The 18,247-nt window shown below is 31.4% G+C and overlaps 2 protein-coding genes across 2 annotated transcripts; both read left to right on the forward strand.

The window, feature by feature from the left end:
* Window positions 1–10,479, forward strand: LOC134685021 (uncharacterized). Its single transcript, XM_063544367.1, has 4 exons — window positions 1–194; window positions 5,635–5,810; window positions 6,326–6,439; window positions 7,181–10,479. The coding sequence occupies exons 1-4, from the start codon at window positions 119–121 to the stop codon at window positions 7,235–7,237; spliced, it is 423 nt and encodes a 140-aa protein (XP_063400437.1). The 5' UTR covers window positions 1–118; the 3' UTR covers window positions 7,238–10,479.
* LOC134685022 (uncharacterized) lies at window positions 10,257–13,968 on the forward strand. Its single transcript, XM_063544368.1, has 4 exons — window positions 10,257–10,481; window positions 11,821–11,996; window positions 12,514–12,627; window positions 13,735–13,968. The coding sequence occupies exons 1-4, from the start codon at window positions 10,406–10,408 to the stop codon at window positions 13,789–13,791; spliced, it is 423 nt and encodes a 140-aa protein (XP_063400438.1). The 5' UTR covers window positions 10,257–10,405; the 3' UTR covers window positions 13,792–13,968.
* Window positions 13,969–18,247: the final 4,279 nt, after the last annotated feature.

The following is an 18,247-nucleotide window of genomic DNA, read 5'->3' on the forward strand; positions in this document are numbered from 1 at the left end:
AGGTCACTCATTTTAGGTTAAAAACTTTGTTTAAACAGTTAAGCTACTTTAAGTGTTAACTACAGTTATAAGATTCGCTCTGGAAGTATATGGATTTCAGTAATTAATTGACATCAAAATGGCACAATTTATTGGAAAATGGGAAGGTGACGGAAGCTCATACACAAATTATGATGGATTTGCAAAGGCATCTAGTAAGTTTAGTTGTACTGTATATTATTAAGCTTTTTATAGTTTCTATTTCGAGCGCCATTCGCCATTGGTTCTAACATGTTTTATTCTCATCCCTTCTTAGATGTTTTATTTAAAAAAAAAAAACAGGAATCCAAAAATTAATCCAGCTTCCAACCCCCTTCAGGAAAGATGATTTTTCGGTGTCTGGCAAAATCGGATATCTTGCATTCTCGCAATCTCCTGGCACCTAATTTCATCTTTCAAATGACAATTTTTTTATGTATGAAATTAAGGAAAGAAAAATAATCTCAAAGAAATTTCAATTTTTTTTATGTTTAAATTACAAATAGTATACATTCCCTTATGCTTACAATTCATTTACTTGAAAAGGAGTTTTATCTATATAATAATCCGGTTTGTTAGAAACTTTGATCGATTCATTTTGCATAACTCCGTGCATTTGTAAACAAATGACCCCCCTTTTCTCGGTAGACTGTTACGCGTATTTAAATCATACAAGTATTTCTCAAGCATTGACAGAAAATTGATATATCCTCTGATTTTTTTTTTGGGTAAACTGTTCAATAAGTCGGATATATAAATCATTTGGAAATGTTATTTATTTTAGGTCGAGTCGACAATAGTTTCAATTTTTAAGTTTTTATTAAATCAGGAAAATCATATATTTTTTGTATCATCAATTATTTTGTGGGTTAAGTAAACTAATAATGTTTTTCATAACTTTTTCAGGGCACAGATCTTGAGAATTAATTTAATACTTGATTTTACTGTCGCAAATATTCGTTTACCAATCTCTGCGACAATAAAATCTACGTTTTACATTTTTGTACGAAGGCCAAGCTTAAAATACAGTTATCTCCTAAATTTAAATTCTTCTGAATAAATATTGGCATAGAAATATAATTTATTGTCTTGTTCAATAGAACGTATTTTTTCTAGATTATGCAAAGTGTTATTTGAATGTTGGTTATTAATATTTTCCTTTAAGTTCTTTAAATTGAGATTATTGTCTGTTAAAATATATTATTAAATAGAGTTCAAGACAAATTTGTGCCAAGATCTGTGTCCATCAGTATATAATGAATGATCTAATTTATATATTTAACTAAGCAATCTGTCATATGGAAGCTGTTTAAGTCGATCATAATATTTTAATGCTATGTTTTTTTAGGGAAAAAAGTTTGTTTCCAGTTTTGGGAGAGAAAAAATAATTCGTTTTGAATTCTGAAAAAAAAATGTTGTTTGTTACCCCCTCAGCAGCCACTATCTGTAATGCTAAAATTGAAAGAAAAAAATTGTTTTCCACTTGTCGCGAAAAAAATAGATTTAAATGGTTGCTGCCTAATTCACACTTCACTGCCATATTTGAACTTCTCTTGTGAACTCCGAAAATATTTCCACAGAATTTCTAATGAACTTTTTTCAAAAGGTAATTTATCAATTATATCTTTTATATTGCAGTCACTAATCCATATTTCAGATCCATAAGTTCTTATGGGTTTTAAAAGAGTATCAAATAGTTTCAATTTTAGTTTATGATCTTTAATATTGAATCCATATGTCTTAGAATGCAGAGAAAAAAGTGCCTTTGGGCTTTGTTTGTATAAGTGTTCTGCAGCATGTTTAAGATTTCCATTAAAGTAAACGATAATACCTAAATAATTATATTTCTCAACAATTTCAATTTCTTTGTTATTATAAAAAAAAATTGAATTTTTTTTTACCTTTACTGAAGATCATAATTTTTGTTTTATTTCAATTGACATTCAGCTTCCATCTATCACGGTATGTTTTTAGAGAATATAAATAGGATTGAAGACCTTCTTTGTTTTTCAGATAGTAATATTAAATCATCACCCAGGGGGGGGGGGGGGGGGGGAATTGAATCAAGGTCATTGACATATATATTAAATAAGAGAGGGCTTAAGCCATCGCCTTGTCGCACACCTTTTCCTAATTTAGATGGCTCAGTAAAAGTGTTCTCTTTTTTTACAACAAATTTTGCATTATTATACATATGGTGAAGTAATTGGGAAAAAATCCTTTGACTCACAGTTTTAACACTATTCTACTTTCGTTTTTGACCTTGATTCTCTGAACGTGGGCTTTGAAAAATGAACTTCAAAATATACTGTTTTCTAGATTCTGAACAATATGATCAACTACCCTTTTTTTAATTTCAATTTTGACTGATATTATTCCATAACATAAGATTGTCATCCTATCTGATTGTCTTCACGTTTTAAAAGCCAAAAAAAAAGCCAACAAGTTAATGGCCATCGGAAAGTCTCTATTGTTATCGTTCAATGACCACCGGAACTTTTGTCTTCTTATCTTTGAAAAGTAACGATGCATTCCGACTTGAAATAGACAACCAATCAGTGACAGTGACCTGAATTCGTGTGAACTATATTTAGCCCAAGGTAAAAACTGACTTTTCATCCTTGTTTTCGTGACCGCGACTTTGCGACAATACGTCTCTCGGCTACCTGAAAACGTTTGAAAAAAGATATGTTTTCTTTTTGAATTTATATTTTTGTCAGTGAAGTATTTATAATAAAATTATATAAAAAGAAAAATAATCAACGTGCGGTTGCCGATGATCTCAGAAGATGATTGGTTGAGTTTGAGGATCCCAACTTTTATCTGCTTACTGCTTACTGAATAAATGGAAATGTGCTTACAGATGTAAAATAATTATCAACTTTATAGGGAATTAAACAGACTCTCGAAATGGTGGGGTGGGGTGGGGGTGTTGCGGTGTAACTGTTCGTTTGTTAAAAAATAAAAATAAATTTGATAATCATTAGAGAAACATATTTTATAAAACATAAATATATACATATTCATTTGTGAAATATGAGATTGTACAGGTCTAATCAAATATGAATATAATTTCTAAGTAATTTTGTTGATTTGACATGAACCAAAAAGGTAAATTGAATTTTGGAGAAAAAATATCCAAGAATTTAAAGATCATAAACTTTTCAATTCGTGAACATACAAATCTCAGGACATATAAAAAAGAAGATGTGGTATGATTGCCAATGAGACAGTTATCCATGAAAGACCAAAATGAAACAAACATTACCAACTATAGGTCATCGTACGGCCTTCAACAATGAACAAAGCCCATACCGCATAGTCAGCTATAAAAGGCCCTGATAAGACAATTTCAATGTAAAACAATTCAAACGAGAAAACTAACGGCCTTATTTATGTAAAAAAAATGAACGAAAATCAAATATGTTACACTTAAACAAACGACAACCACTGAATTACAGGCTCCTGACTTGGGACAGGCACATACATTAATAATGTGGCGGGGTTAAACATGTTAGCGGGATCCCAACCATCCCCCTAATCTGGGACAGTGGTATAACAGTACAACATAAGAACGAACTATAAAAATCAGTTGAAAAAGGCTTAACTCATCAGATAGAAATAAAATACAAGTGTACGTGGCCGGGTACTTATACATCCCGACACAAAAAGACACAATGAACAGATCTGAGGGTACTCGCAGTTATCTGACAGCTAGTTCAAAGCTACTAACAACTAATAAAAAAATCATGCCTCTAAGACTAAACACTCAATCCGTACACATCCAATTCAACATACGGAAAAACATGACCTTGTGTAATGCCAATTTACGGGTATCGACAGAATTTAGATCATGAAAATTTATATGTATATAACATACTAGTAATATTTAGTTAGCTTTAAATCTACTGATAACAAAATCAATATTTATACCAATAAAAACAATATTCAATGATCGTATTACAGTGTTGAATAGGTAACCTTTTAGAATAGGTCCGAAACCACCATTGTCGTCCCTTGATATAGTCCCTAGTGTTGACAGTGGGTTACTTGCTATTAATTTTTATACCCCTTCCAAATTTATTCCTCCATGTTTAATGCCTTAAATTGCAAGTAGGTGGATAAAATTACACTTTAAAAAAAAATTGGGTCCAGAAGTTAAAGGAAAGCAGTGATTTGGTCCAGCTGAAAAAGGTTGAAAATTAGCACTTCGGAAGCTGTCAAAAAATTTCAAGACGCCCTAAACATACAATTGTCCATATTTTGAGTTAGAGCCGATGAAGTTTTCTATAATTTTGATATAATGTGTCCCAAAAGTAGTACAACACACTGTAAAGGTTTCTTTGAGAAAGCGTAGGGTGGATTTTATTTATTTTCATTTATATTCTAAAAGAAATGCACTACGAAATAATTGTGTTCTCGGACCAATAAGTTTATTTAAAGGAACAACAAGTTTACATGGATCATTTCTAGATTTCCTGGCACGGTTAACAGCATTTCCGTAAAAATGAGGATATGCTTTCCCGTTTGAAAAAAGTTTTCTACAGGTACAACCAAACTTCAAAACCAAATATTTATATCTATGGAAAAATTTAGTAAAGGTTTTAAGTAATTTATGATAACGATATCCCTGGTTTAATAATTTTCCAGTAATGCATAGGTTGCGTTCGTTAAAATCAAAAAAAGTCACAACAGACATGGGCATAGCGAACAAGTTTTGAAATATGAACACCGTAGAATGGTGCCAAAGAAACATCACAATCTAAAAATGGAAAATTAACAATAGGGAATGAAAAATCGTCTCTTTTGTCGTAAATTTTAGTGTGTAGTTTCCCGTTTAAAACCGAAATATCTAAATCCACCGGTAAATTTCAGCAGTATATTGAGAAAATTCTTGATTATTTAACGAAAAAATATCTTCACGATAACGGTAAGTATTGTTGAATTTTTCAATCAAATGCAATTTCGACGGGTCTTTACTGAGTTTAGTCATAAACTGTGATTCGTAACAGTACAAAAACAAGTCTGCTATTAAAGGGGCACAATTAGTGCTGTTGTATTTTTAATTTTGAGGCGTCTGATATGCATTCCTTGATTTAACTTCATCATGATATCATGGTTCAATGCAAAAGTATTCAAAAATATATGAATAATTGCTTTAGAAATTAAGAGAAATCAAAGCAGAAAACTAAGTTCAACTTTGTCAGAGGAAGTTCTGTCATGCGCTACACGTGTCATTCTTGTCTGTCACGTTAATATTAGTGGTATTCGAATTTTGAATTAGTTTTTTTTCCCCGAATAGTGAATGTACCTGGATAAAACGTTTAATGCTAGATTACAACCTGTGCGGACTTCAGAACAAAAACTAATGGTTCAGCGAAAATGGCCGTGACACTATGATCCCAAACTTAAGAATGAACTAAAATTAAAAGAAAACATATAAAACTTATAAAGTATAGACTTCCCCTTCAACCTCTATACACATGTCCAATTTAACTTTGCTAGGGTACTTACTCATGTTGATATGCAGCATATTTATGATTTTATTAGATTATAGTTATTCTCATACTCAAGGCATTTTGATATGAATTTGATATTTTTCTTAATCTATTTAAGAAATACCTACTGAATATGTTGAGGAGTTCAGAAATGCTAAATTTGAGGTAGATTTCAAAAAAGATGGCGACATGTGGATTTGTGATATTAAAAGCACAGCTGGTCCAGATAAAACATACAAATTCAAGTCTGGAGAGGAAGTGACAGAAACTGATATGTTTGGAAAGGGAGTAAAGGTAACGGCATGTCTCTCATTTTGTAACAAGTCCTAGGTTTTGCAATGAGAATAGCTTTTTTTGTTAAACTTACATTTTTGCTGTATTTGGCACAATATTGATTTCCCCTATGATTATTCATAAGACCAATTTAATGCAAACACAGGAATATAAAATGTCGTGGTAAAAGACCAGTCCTTATATACATGTAAATATTGCAGTCATTTCATTTCTAGCCTACCATAGCATGATTGGACGGGATTTTATTTCCGGTCTGTTCGGGTTTTTTTTTTCAAACTTTTAAATTTAGATATTTTATCATGTAGACTTTAAAAAAACGGAGTACATATGTCCATTATGATATGAATTCTTTATATGTTATGCCAAATTACAGTTTTGAGTATAATGGTTCACTAAAACAGTTTAATGTACAGTGTGAACTTAAGGCTTGTTTACTTATATGTTTGTACTTATTTTAATGAAAAAGTCAACATTGATTTTTTAAAAACTTATCGTAACTTTTTTGTGATTTCAAGTATACTATCACGGTCGATTCCGATACCAAAATGACAGAAGTGGAATCGGGTGAAGCCACTGGTTGGGAGACATTGACAATAACACGAGTAGTTACCGGCAAGAAAATGCTAGAGGTATAGTATTTTGGTTTCATAACATATGATTTGTCACAAATATCGCTAAAACAAAAATAAATGAGTAAAGGCAGGATTTAAATAATGATACAAGGAGATTTTATTGGTTTTCCTACTTTGTTTCTAACACTGTTTCGGTACCGTTGTTTTGAGTGTATCAGACCTGAGGGATAAAAATCATTGTATATGTCATTGCTTCGACAGTGCAATGAGTAATTTATATATACATGTATATAAATTGCCTGTAAATTACTAGTTCATAAAATTATCATGTCATTTTACTTAAATTAATGTCGCAAATTTATGAGGCATTTTTTTCCATAGATTGGTTTATATGCTCTCCCTCGGATTTGTTCTCGGTCGTACCTGATCATTTTTTTTCCATAACCTAGTGATTTGCGAATGATACAACAGAATTATCATAATTACAATATCAACGAAAGACTGGTAGGGACAAACTTAAATCTTAATTCCGTGTTTCCATTTGATATTTCTGAATTCTTAGTTGAGATGAATGTAAACATGGAACGGACATGTTTTATTTTTAAAGAGAGAAATGTCAAGTTGGAACTGAGAAATGTCAATTTTGAAATTAGAAATTGTAACAATAGAATGTCCCTACTGGTTTTTCGTAGAAATATATAATTTTAAACTCGTCATCGTTTTCATTTGATTGTTTTTTTAAGCAAACAATTATCATTTTTTACACAATCAATAAATATGTTTATTATTGCTTTCTAGACAATCAAACTGGAAGATGGTACAGCAATGACAATGACATTAATAAAAGTATCCTAAAGTATGATAGACCAGAAAATGTTATAAGACCGCCGTTAATAAGCTGTTGTTGGATAGATAGAATAAAAGAACGGCTAACAAATTAATCTACGGTTACTATATATAACTATGTTTTATGAATTAAACTATTCTATTTATGTAAACAAAATAAGATATGTATTTTTTGTCATTATAGCTTTTCACTTTTTTTCGTATTTATACATCTCTGGATTTTAAATGTTGTTTTCAGAATAGGAACGTTAAGAATTACAGCAGGCCACCTACGAACCCTTCAGAGAGTTGTTGCAAGGGTTCTTAACGTGCAAAGTTCAAAGATTTTGGCACTCTTTTTACACAAGGCATCGGATTTTACGTCCCTATTTTGACCACACGTGGCTGCATACTTATACATCCCTCACAGTCTAACGGATAACCTACTTTTTCGAGGGTTTTCAAGCTGGTCAGAGTGAGACCATTGGTGACCATATTTCTAGTCCCTAGTCACTCTTGAGCATGACAGTAGAGGAAGCCAAGACATTCACGCATTACCAGAATACATTATACAGAAAAGAATCATTTTAATATTGCTTTAAACTATCCATGAACGAATGATTTGTATCCCCTAAAATGCCAGACACAGTGACTGAACAATATATCTATGGTTATAATCTTCATCAATAAGTCTATTCTGCCAACCCTACATGTATGTACATTGTATACTCATGGAACCATACCTATAATTATACAAATAAGAAGGTGTGGTATGATTGCAAATGAGACAACTCTCCCGAAGAGACCAAATGACACAGAAATTAACGTAGCAACGTGTGGCTTTCAACAAAGAGCAAAGTTCATACCGCATAATCATCTATAGAAGGAAATGAAATGACAAATGTAAACAATTCAAACGAGAAACTAACGGCATAATCTATATATGTAAAAATAAAAAAGAACAAAAAACAAATACGCAAAAAAATAAATTACTAGGTTATTTATATTCCTACTATAATTTTTTTGAAGTAATGAAAATATCATGCGCATTGAAATCGAACTCGCTCCAAACACGTGCTTATCAAACCCAAGGAGAAATATTCCGTCACAACTTTGGAACTTTTTTTTTAATGTTATACATTGCTCTGTCATAATGAAATTCGTTTCAATGGTAAATTAATTTATTGATCATCATAAAGGCTCTTCATGTATAATGACTCATGAACCACCATGAAGAATGTTTACATTAATTTGATATATCTTATTATATAGCAAAGATTCACGAAACCGATAGTCTTATTCATCAGAAGAAAAACAACTGCATTACTGAAACTAAAATTGTATAAAACCTATAGACTTCACCAGTTAAGTGTTTAAATACGAGCATGAAGGGTCATTTGTTTAACAAAAACAGTAAAGAAAGAAATGTAACGGTTGCATGATTTTGGTACGTCAGAGATTTATAAAACGTGATATACTACTCGCGTTAAAATCTGATAACTCAATGTCATAAAAAAAGTGTCACACATCATTACATGTACTAAAGTGGATTGGTAAATATGTTTTGTCTAATTTTACACATTTACAACAAATTCTTCCATATTTATTCTATCGTTAACATAATGGATATATTGAATTATTTTTTGTACTGGTTTGTTTAAACACGACAGTCAATCAATATTGCATAAGGAGAAATGTTAATATATATATGTTTAAAATTTGACCATTATAGTTGCCTTGTTGGAGACATACATGTAGTTCTTTCGAGGTTTAGCACCATGTCTTTGACATTGGACCACTACGATTTAGCTTTCTTTTTGGCTGACACACCGTTAATTAAAAACAATTATTTAATCAATCTATCAATCAACCTTGGCTACTGTTTTCGAATAGTCAATGCCGTACTCCACACCATTCTATCAATAGTTAACGTTACCAGGATATATAACATTTGCAGTACAGTAACTATTGACCCAGACAGTCAATAAGTACGATACTGTCTGCAAAATAAAACAATGCTTAATAAATTGTCGGTAATCCAATTTTATAATATGCCATGTCATCGATTGTATATTAAATACTTCAAACAAAGCGATTGTGGTCGATTTATTGTTGAAGAAAACACGTACATTTTTCACTAAATAGAAAAATTACAACTGAACAGAAAACAATGCTTAATAAATTGTCGGTAATCCAATTTTATAATATGTGTTATTAGGGACAAACATTCAAGGCCAAAAAGCAAACAAACAAGTCCAAACAAAGTCACCGCGAAATATTTAAATCTTTAAAAAATAATCACTTTTGACAAAAACCGGATATGTCTGGTTTCAGGATTAAACATAGGTTGTAAGATAACAAAAACAATTCAATAATTCTGTACGATTTTATGATAAACCTTCATAAGCCTTGTTTAATTAGTTTTAGTAATTTGTTTTCTCACGAAACGTGTTACGTGTTCCACTCATATTGTCGGTTGCTTCGGTTTGATTTTTTTTTTTAATATCTGTCGTAAATTGTCAGTTTATAGAATTATTTAGCATCGTAGGTTCCAACTACCTCAGGCACATTTACCTAAGTTACTATTATGTATGTCCTTTTTGGTCATATACATGTACATGTAGCTCTACTCGTATTTCATTTCGTTTGCATCCTTCAAATATTCGTGGTATTCTAATCTACCACTGTTTTATTGGTGGTAGAATGATTGTCGATTTTATAGATCTTAACAATTGTTTGGTATGCTTTGCCGTGTCCTTTTTCGACTTATGTGATCTTTTTGTTTTCCAGACTTGAAAGTTTTGAAAGTTTAAATAACAGTATATATATGGAATAAAATTAAACTGTGAACATAAAAGTTTCAGCATAAATCAAGAATTTACGGACAAAACGTAAATAATGAAAATAAAATAAATTGTTTAAAATTTTTACGATTGAAAAGGTTCAATAGCAATTTTATGCGTCTATAAATATGTCAATTGTGCATTTCAACTTAATTTAAATAGAAGGTCAACTCTTTAACAAAGGTAAAGCATTATAATTTACGATCGTCTATATAGTTATTTAACAGGTCAAAATGTAGGTCACTCATTTTAGGTTTAAAACTTTGTTTAAACAGTTAAGCTACTTTAAGTTTTAAATACAGTAATAAGATTCGCTCTGGAAGTATATGGATTTCAGTAATTAATTGACATCAAAATGGCACAATTTATTGGAAAATGGGAAGGTGACGGAAGCTCATACACAAATTATGATGAATTTGCAAAGGCATCTAGTAAGTTTAGTTGTACTGTATATTATTAAGCTTTTTTTTATAGTTTCTATTCTATGCGGTTGCCGATGATCTCAGAAGATGATTGGCTGAGTTTGAGGATCATAACTTTTATCTGCTCACTGAATAAATGGAAATGTGTTTACAGATGTAAAAAATTATCAACTTTATAGGGAATTTAACAGACACTCGAAATGGTGGGGTGGGTGGGGGTGTTGCGGTGTAACTTCGTTTGTTAAAATACAAAAATATATTTGATAATCATTAGAGAAACATATTTTATCAAAAATTAAATATATGTATACACATTCATTTGTGAAATATGAGATCGCACAGGTCTAATCAAATATGAAAATTATTGATTGGTGTGCAATTTTGTTTATTTGACACAATTAAAAACCGGTTTTAAATACAATACAATACAAATAGTTTATTTACGTCTCACCATTAATATTACAATACATGACATATTACATGAACACATACAATAATATAAAATATTAATGCCATTCTAAAAAGAATAATGAGAGACGGGATTAAAATATCTATTGAAAATGTATACTAATAAATATCACTGTACAGCTAGATTAAATAAAAAAAAAATCCTTTAAATATTTAAATACATTGTAAAAGGTAACTGTTTCTCGGGAAATGACATAATTCCTAACATTTTCTGTTCAATTTACCAAAAACATAAATTGAATTTGAAGAAAAAATATCCAAAAATATAAAGATCAAAAAGTTTTCAATTCGTGAACATACAAATCTCAGGACATATGTATAATTTTGAGGCGTCTGAAACGCATTCATTGATTTAACTTCATCAGGATATCATGGTTCGATGCAAAAGTATTCAAAAATTTATGAAAAATTGCTTTAGAAATTAAAAAGAAATTAAAGCAGAAAACTAAGTTCAACTTTGTCAGAGGAAGTTCTTTCATGCGCTACACGTTCATATACGTGTCATTCTTGTATGTCACGTTAATATTAGTGGTATTCGAATTTTGAATTAGTTTTTCCCCCGAACAGTGAATGTACATGTATTATACGTTTAATGTTTGATTACAACCTGTGCGGACTTCAGAACAAATACTAATGGTTCAGCGAAAATGGACTATGATCCCAAAAATAAGAATGAACCAAAATTAAAAGAACACATACAAGACTTATAAAGTATAGACTTGCCCTTCAACCTCTATACACATGTCCAATTTAACTTTGCTAGGGTACTTACTCATCTTGATATGCAGCATATTTATGATTTAATTAGATTATCATTATAGTAAATCTCTTGTTCAAGGCATTTTGATATGAATTCGATATTTTTCTTAATCTATTTAAGAAATACCTAGTGAATATGTTGAGGAGTTCAGAAATGCTAAATTTGAGGTAGATTTCAAAAAAGATGGCGACATGTGGATTTGTGATATTAAAAGCACAGCTGGTCCAGATAAAACATACAAATTCAAGTCTGGAGAGGAAGTGACAGAAACTGATATGTTTGGAAAGGGAGTTAAGGTAATGGCATGTCTCTTATTTTGTAACAAGTCATATGTTTTGCAATGAGAATAACTTTTTCTTTAAAACTTACATATTATTTTCATTTTTGCTGTATTTGGCACCATATTGATTTCCCCTATGATTATTCATGAAACCAATTTAATGCAAACACATGAATGTCGTGGTAAAAGACCAGTTCTTATATACATGTTGCAGTCATTTCATTTCTAGTCTACCATAGCATGATTGGACGGAATTTTATTTCCGGTCTGTTTGTCTTTTTTTAAACTTTTGAATTTAGATAGTTTATCATATAGACTTAAAACGGAGTACATATATAAAAAAGAAGATGTAGAATGATTACCAATGAGACAACTATCCACAAAAGACCAAAATGACACAAACATTAACAACTATAGGTCACCGTACGGTCTTCAAAATTTAAATTTATCGTATCTTAAAATGCTATAAAAATAAGTTTTGTTCGGTTTTAGGAGTAAACAAAAACTGTTTTTGTCTTTTTATTGATTTTAAGTATACTATCACCGTCGATTCTGATACCAAAATGACAGAAGTGGAATCAGGTGAAGCCACTGGTTGGGAGACATTGACAATAACACGGGTTGTTACCGGCAAGAAAATGCTAGAGGTATAGTATTTTGGTTTCATTACATATGATTAGTCACAAATATCGCTAAAACAAAAATAAATTAGTAAAGGAAGGATTAAATAATAATACAAGGAGATTTTATTGATTTTCCTAATTTGTTTCTACCACTGTTTCGGTACCGTTGTTTAGAGTGTATATTTTCCTAATTTGTTTCTAACACTGTTTCGGTACCGTTGTTTGGAGTGTATATTTTCCTAATTTGTTTGTACCACTGTTTCGGTACCGTTGTTTGGAGTGTATTTTTTCCTTATTTGTTTCTACCACTGTTTCGGTACCGTTGTTTGGAGTGTACAGTTTCCTAATTTGTTTCTAACACTATTTCGGTACCGTTGTTTGGAGTGTATATTTTCCTAATTTGTTACTAACACTGTTTCGGTACCGATGTTTGGAGTGTATATTTTCCTAATTTGTTTCTAACACTGTTTCGGTACCGTTGTTTGGAGTGTATATTTTCCTAATTTGTTTCTAACACTGTTTCGGTACCATTGTTTGGAGTGTATCAGACCTGAGGGATAACAATCATTTTATATGCCATAATGAATAATTCATATATACATTTATTTTACCTGTAAATTACTAGTTCATAAAATGATCATATCATTTTGCCTAAATTAATGTCGCAAATTTATAAGGCATTTTTTCCATAGATGTATTGTCTACTCTTTAGGTTCTTTTTGGTTTATATGCTCTCCATCGGTTTTGTTCTCGGCCGTACCTGATCAATTTTATTCCATAACCTAGTGATTTGCGAATGATAAAACAGAATTATCATAATTACAATTATCAAGACTGGTAGGGACAAACTTAAATCTTAATTCCTCGTTTCCATTTGATATTTCTGAATTCTAAGTTGAGATGAATGTAAACATGGAACGGACATATTTTATTTTTAAACAGAGAAATTGCAAGTTGGAACTGAGAAAAGTCAATTTTGAAATTAGAAATTTTAACAACAGAATGTCCCTACTGGTTTTTCGTAGAAATATATAATTCTAAACTCTTCATCGTTTTCATTTGATTGTGTTTTTAAGCAAACAATTATCATTTTTTACACAATCAATAAATATGTTTATTATTGCTTTCTAGACAATCAAACTGGAAGATGGTACAGCAATGACAATGACATTAATAAAAGTATCCTAAAGTATGATAGACCAGGAAATGTTATAAGACCGCTGTTGTTGGATAGATAGAATAAAAGAACGGCTAACAAATTTGGTCTACGGTTACTATATATAACTATGTTTTATGAATTAAACTATTCTATTTATGTAAACAAAATTAGATATGTATTTTTTGTCATTAAAGCTTTTCACTTTTCTTCGTATTTATTCATCTCTGGATTTTAAATGTTGTTTTCAGAATAGGAACGTTAAGAATTACAGCAGGCCACTTACGAACCCTTCAGAGAGTTGTTGTAAGGGTTCTTAACGTGCAAAGTTCAAATATTGTGGCACTCTTTTTACACTCGGATTTTACGTCCCTATTCTCTCCGCACGTGGCTGCATACTTATACATCCATCACAGTCAAACGGATAACCTACTTTTTCGAGGGTTTTCAAGCTGGTTGGAGTGAGACCAGTGTTGACCATATTTCTGTCCGTCCGTCTGTCTGCCCGTCTGTCCGGCTTAAACATGTCGCACCGTAACTTGAGAACGACTTATCCAAATTTCATGAAACTTGATATAGTTGTTTCTTATGATGGTCAAATGATCTGTATACTTTTTGGTGAAAATTAGATTTAAACTTTTTGAATTACGGCACTTTGTAACTAAAACAGGGGTGTGTTTTTTTCACATGTCGCACTGTATCTCAAAAACGATTCTTGATTATGGCTTAAAACTTTAAACACTTCTTAGTTATATTAATCTTAATATCTGTATACTTTTTGGTGATGATTCAAAATTTCATTTTTGAGTTATTGAGTATTTTGTAAAAAAAGGGGGATGTCTTTTTTTACATGTCGCGCCATATCTCAAAATCGATTTATGATTATTGCTACAAACTTTACACATGTCTTTGTTATATTAATCTTAAGATCTGTATACTTTTTGATGATGATTCAAAATTTCATTTTTGAGTGATTGAGTATTTTGTAAAAAAGGGGGAGGTTGTTTTTTTTACATGTTGTGCCGTATCTCTATAACAATTTTTGATTATTGCTTAAAACTTTACACATTTCTTTGTTATATTGATCTAAAGATCTGTATACTTTTTGGTGATGATTCAAAATTTTATTTTTGAGTTATTGAGTATTTTGTTAAACAGGGGAGTTTTTTTTGCATGTCGCGCCGTATCTCAAAAATAATTTATGATTTTTGCTTAAAACTTTACACACTTCTTTGTTATATTAATCTAAAGTTCTGTATACTTTTTGGTTTTGATTCAAAAGTTTATTTTTGTGATATTTAGTTTTTTGTAAAAAAAAAAAAAAAAAACAGGGTGGGGGGTTATAACTTGCTTAAAACTTTCTCAGAAACTATTTATGATTATTGCATATAACTTCCACATAAGACGTCGGGCGTATCATGCGCTCATGGCGCAGCAGTTTATTTTTGAAGTAATGAAAATATCATGCGCATTGAAATCGGTCTCGCTTCAAACACGGGCTTTCTCAAATCAACTGCGAAATATTCATTCCGTCACAACTTTGGAACTTTTTTTTAATGGTATACGTTGCTCTGTCATAATGAAATTCGTTTCAATGGTGAATTGATTTATTGATCATCATAAAGGCTCTACATGTATAATGACTCATGAACCACCATGAAGAATGTTTACATTAATTTGATATAATATCTTATTATATTGCAAAGATTGACGAAAGCGATAGTTTATTAATCAGAAGAAAAACAACTGCATTACTGAAACTAAAATTGTATAAAACCTATTGACTTCACCAGTTAAGTGTTTAAATACGTGCATGAAGGGTCATTTGTTTAACAGTAAAGAAAGAAATGTAACGGTTGCATTTTGGTACGTCAGAGATTTATAAAACGTGATTTACTACTCGTGTTAAAATCTGATAACTCAATGTCATTAAAAAAGTGTCACACATCATTACATGTACTGAAGTGGATTGGTAAATATGTTTTGTCTAATTTTACACATTACCAACAAATTCTTCCATATTTATTACATCGTTAAATAGTGGATATATTGAATTATGTTTGTACTGGCTTGTTTAAACACGACATTCAATATTGCATTAGGAGAAATGTTAATATGTTTGGAGACATACATGTAGTAGCTTCAAGGTCTGGTACTATGTTTTTGACACTGGGCCACCGCGATTTAGCTTTCTTTTTGGCTGACACACCGTTAATTAAACACAATTATTTAATCAATCTTTCAATCAACCTTGGCAACTGTTTTCGAATAGTCAATGCTGTACTCCACACCATTATATCAATAGTTAACGTTACCAGGATATATAACATTTACAGTACAGTAACTATTGACCCAGACAGTCAATAAATACGATACTGTCTGCTAAATAAAACAATGCTCAATAAATTGTCGGTAATCCAATTTTATAATTTGCCATGTCATCGATTGCATATTAAATACTTCAAACAAAGCGATTGTGGTCGATGTAGTGTTGAAGAAAACACGTACATTTTTCACTAAATAGAAAGATTACAACTGAACAGAAAACTTTGAAGTTATATTGTGTGTATTCGCTAAGTTTTTCGTAAATTTAAACATGTGAAATGCAACTAATATATTTTTTTCCAGATTAAGTGACATATCAAAGTCAGCTAAAAGGTTATTTTATCGAATGACTGTATTTTGTCTGTCTAAATACATGTAATGTAAAGAAATAACACCAACCCGCGGACAGTTATTTCTTTATCTAATTGAATTCTAAATTCCATTTTAAACCATAGTAATTCATGAAAAAACGTTGATGACGTCATGGTCGCATGACTGAATTATGTCTATGAGCAGATAAACAAAATACGTCAGTCAATCAAAAGACGCGTTACATCCAAACTTTAATAATACGAGTTTAACTTAGTAATTTCAATGCAAAAAAAGTTTTAAAAGCCACGAAACTCAACATTTTGAAATTAAAAATCTCCGCATTTATAGGTAATGTCCATGCAATATCTAAAAGAGGAGCGAAAGATACCAGTGGGACATTTAAACGCATAAATCAAAAATAAACTGACAACGCCATGGCTAAAAAAACAGACAAACATTAGTTCACACGAAACTAAGCAACACGAACCCCAGCAAACACTTGAGTAGATCTCGGTGCTCCGGAAGTGTAAGTAAATACTTCTCCACATGCGGCACCCGTTGAGTAGCTCATGTCTGTACCAACCCGAAAATAAGTCTAATTATGCAGGTCAAAAAAGAAAAATGAACGGGATTGAAGTTGCTACATAAGTAACATATCCGATATCACCTGTAAAACGTATATTCCATAACGGTCAATCTATTCGTGATGGCGTCTGTAAAATTTACGAAGGGAAGATCCCAACTTAATGGACGCATGACTTAACAGAGAGATTAAAAAAAAGGCATGACGACTTCAATGTAAAATTGACATGAACATGATATTTTAAACAATGAACAAAGTGAGGAAGAAGTTTCAGAAATGTTCATTGAAAAACAACTTTCGAAAGTGTTAGAAAAAAAACCCCAATACGCGACATGCTGACGAAACGAAATGCAATGCATATAACAAAAATTAATCCCACAAATATGGTTGCCGGTTAATATAGATCTGAGATTACTCGAGGTTGCTGACAGTTAGTTAAAAAAATCCTAACTGTAAAAATATAAGAGCATACACTACAGTCAAGGCGATACATAACTGCATCCACACAACACGAGCCAAAAACTCTAGCTGCAGTAAATATAGATCCGAGAGAACTCGCAGTTACTGACAGTTAGTTTTAAAAAACTTAACTGTAAAAATATAAGGGCACAAAAAGGCCATTTCCCTCATTTTTGCCTTTCCTATATTCTATCGGGCAAAAACACAAAAATGGAAAGTATAAAATGTGATAGCATGACGTGAAACCATTTTGTTTTTTTTTGCATTTTCCACTTCGTGTTTTTGCCCGATAAAATATGAACATGTAAAGACGCAAAATGACAATAATCAGCAACATTATTTGGGGCGAATGACATTTGCGCCGATTTTGAAATTGTTCATTCTTTCATTTGCGCCGATTTCATTTTTTCCTTTGCGCCGATTTTATATTTTTCCTAATTGGATTTACTGGCAAGTTTTAGGTAAGTTCATACTTTTACATTGGCTGTGCACAGAGTATAAGGCAAATCAAGTGACATTGCAATTGGTAAATGGCTATCCCAATATTTCGGGTTACCATTCCTTTCCCTTAATGAGATCGATGACTGCTTCACGTTTGACATTGTCTGACGCTCCGCTCCTTCTGATGACAAATGTCATACATTCTTAGACAACGTACAAGTACACATTCCATAACGGTCAACCAATTCGTGATGGCGTCCATAAAATTAACGAAGGGATGAATTCAACTTCACCATTTGGAACTCTTGGTTTAAAAGCTTCCTTGTGAGAAAATTCGAACTCTAGAAATGCCCCCACCAGTACGTATG

The sequence above is a fragment of the Mytilus trossulus genome, chromosome 9 (genome assembly GCF_036588685.1).
Source record: "Mytilus trossulus isolate FHL-02 chromosome 9, PNRI_Mtr1.1.1.hap1, whole genome shotgun sequence".
In the NCBI taxonomy this organism is placed as follows: Eukaryota; Metazoa; Mollusca; class Bivalvia; order Mytilida; family Mytilidae; genus Mytilus; species Mytilus trossulus.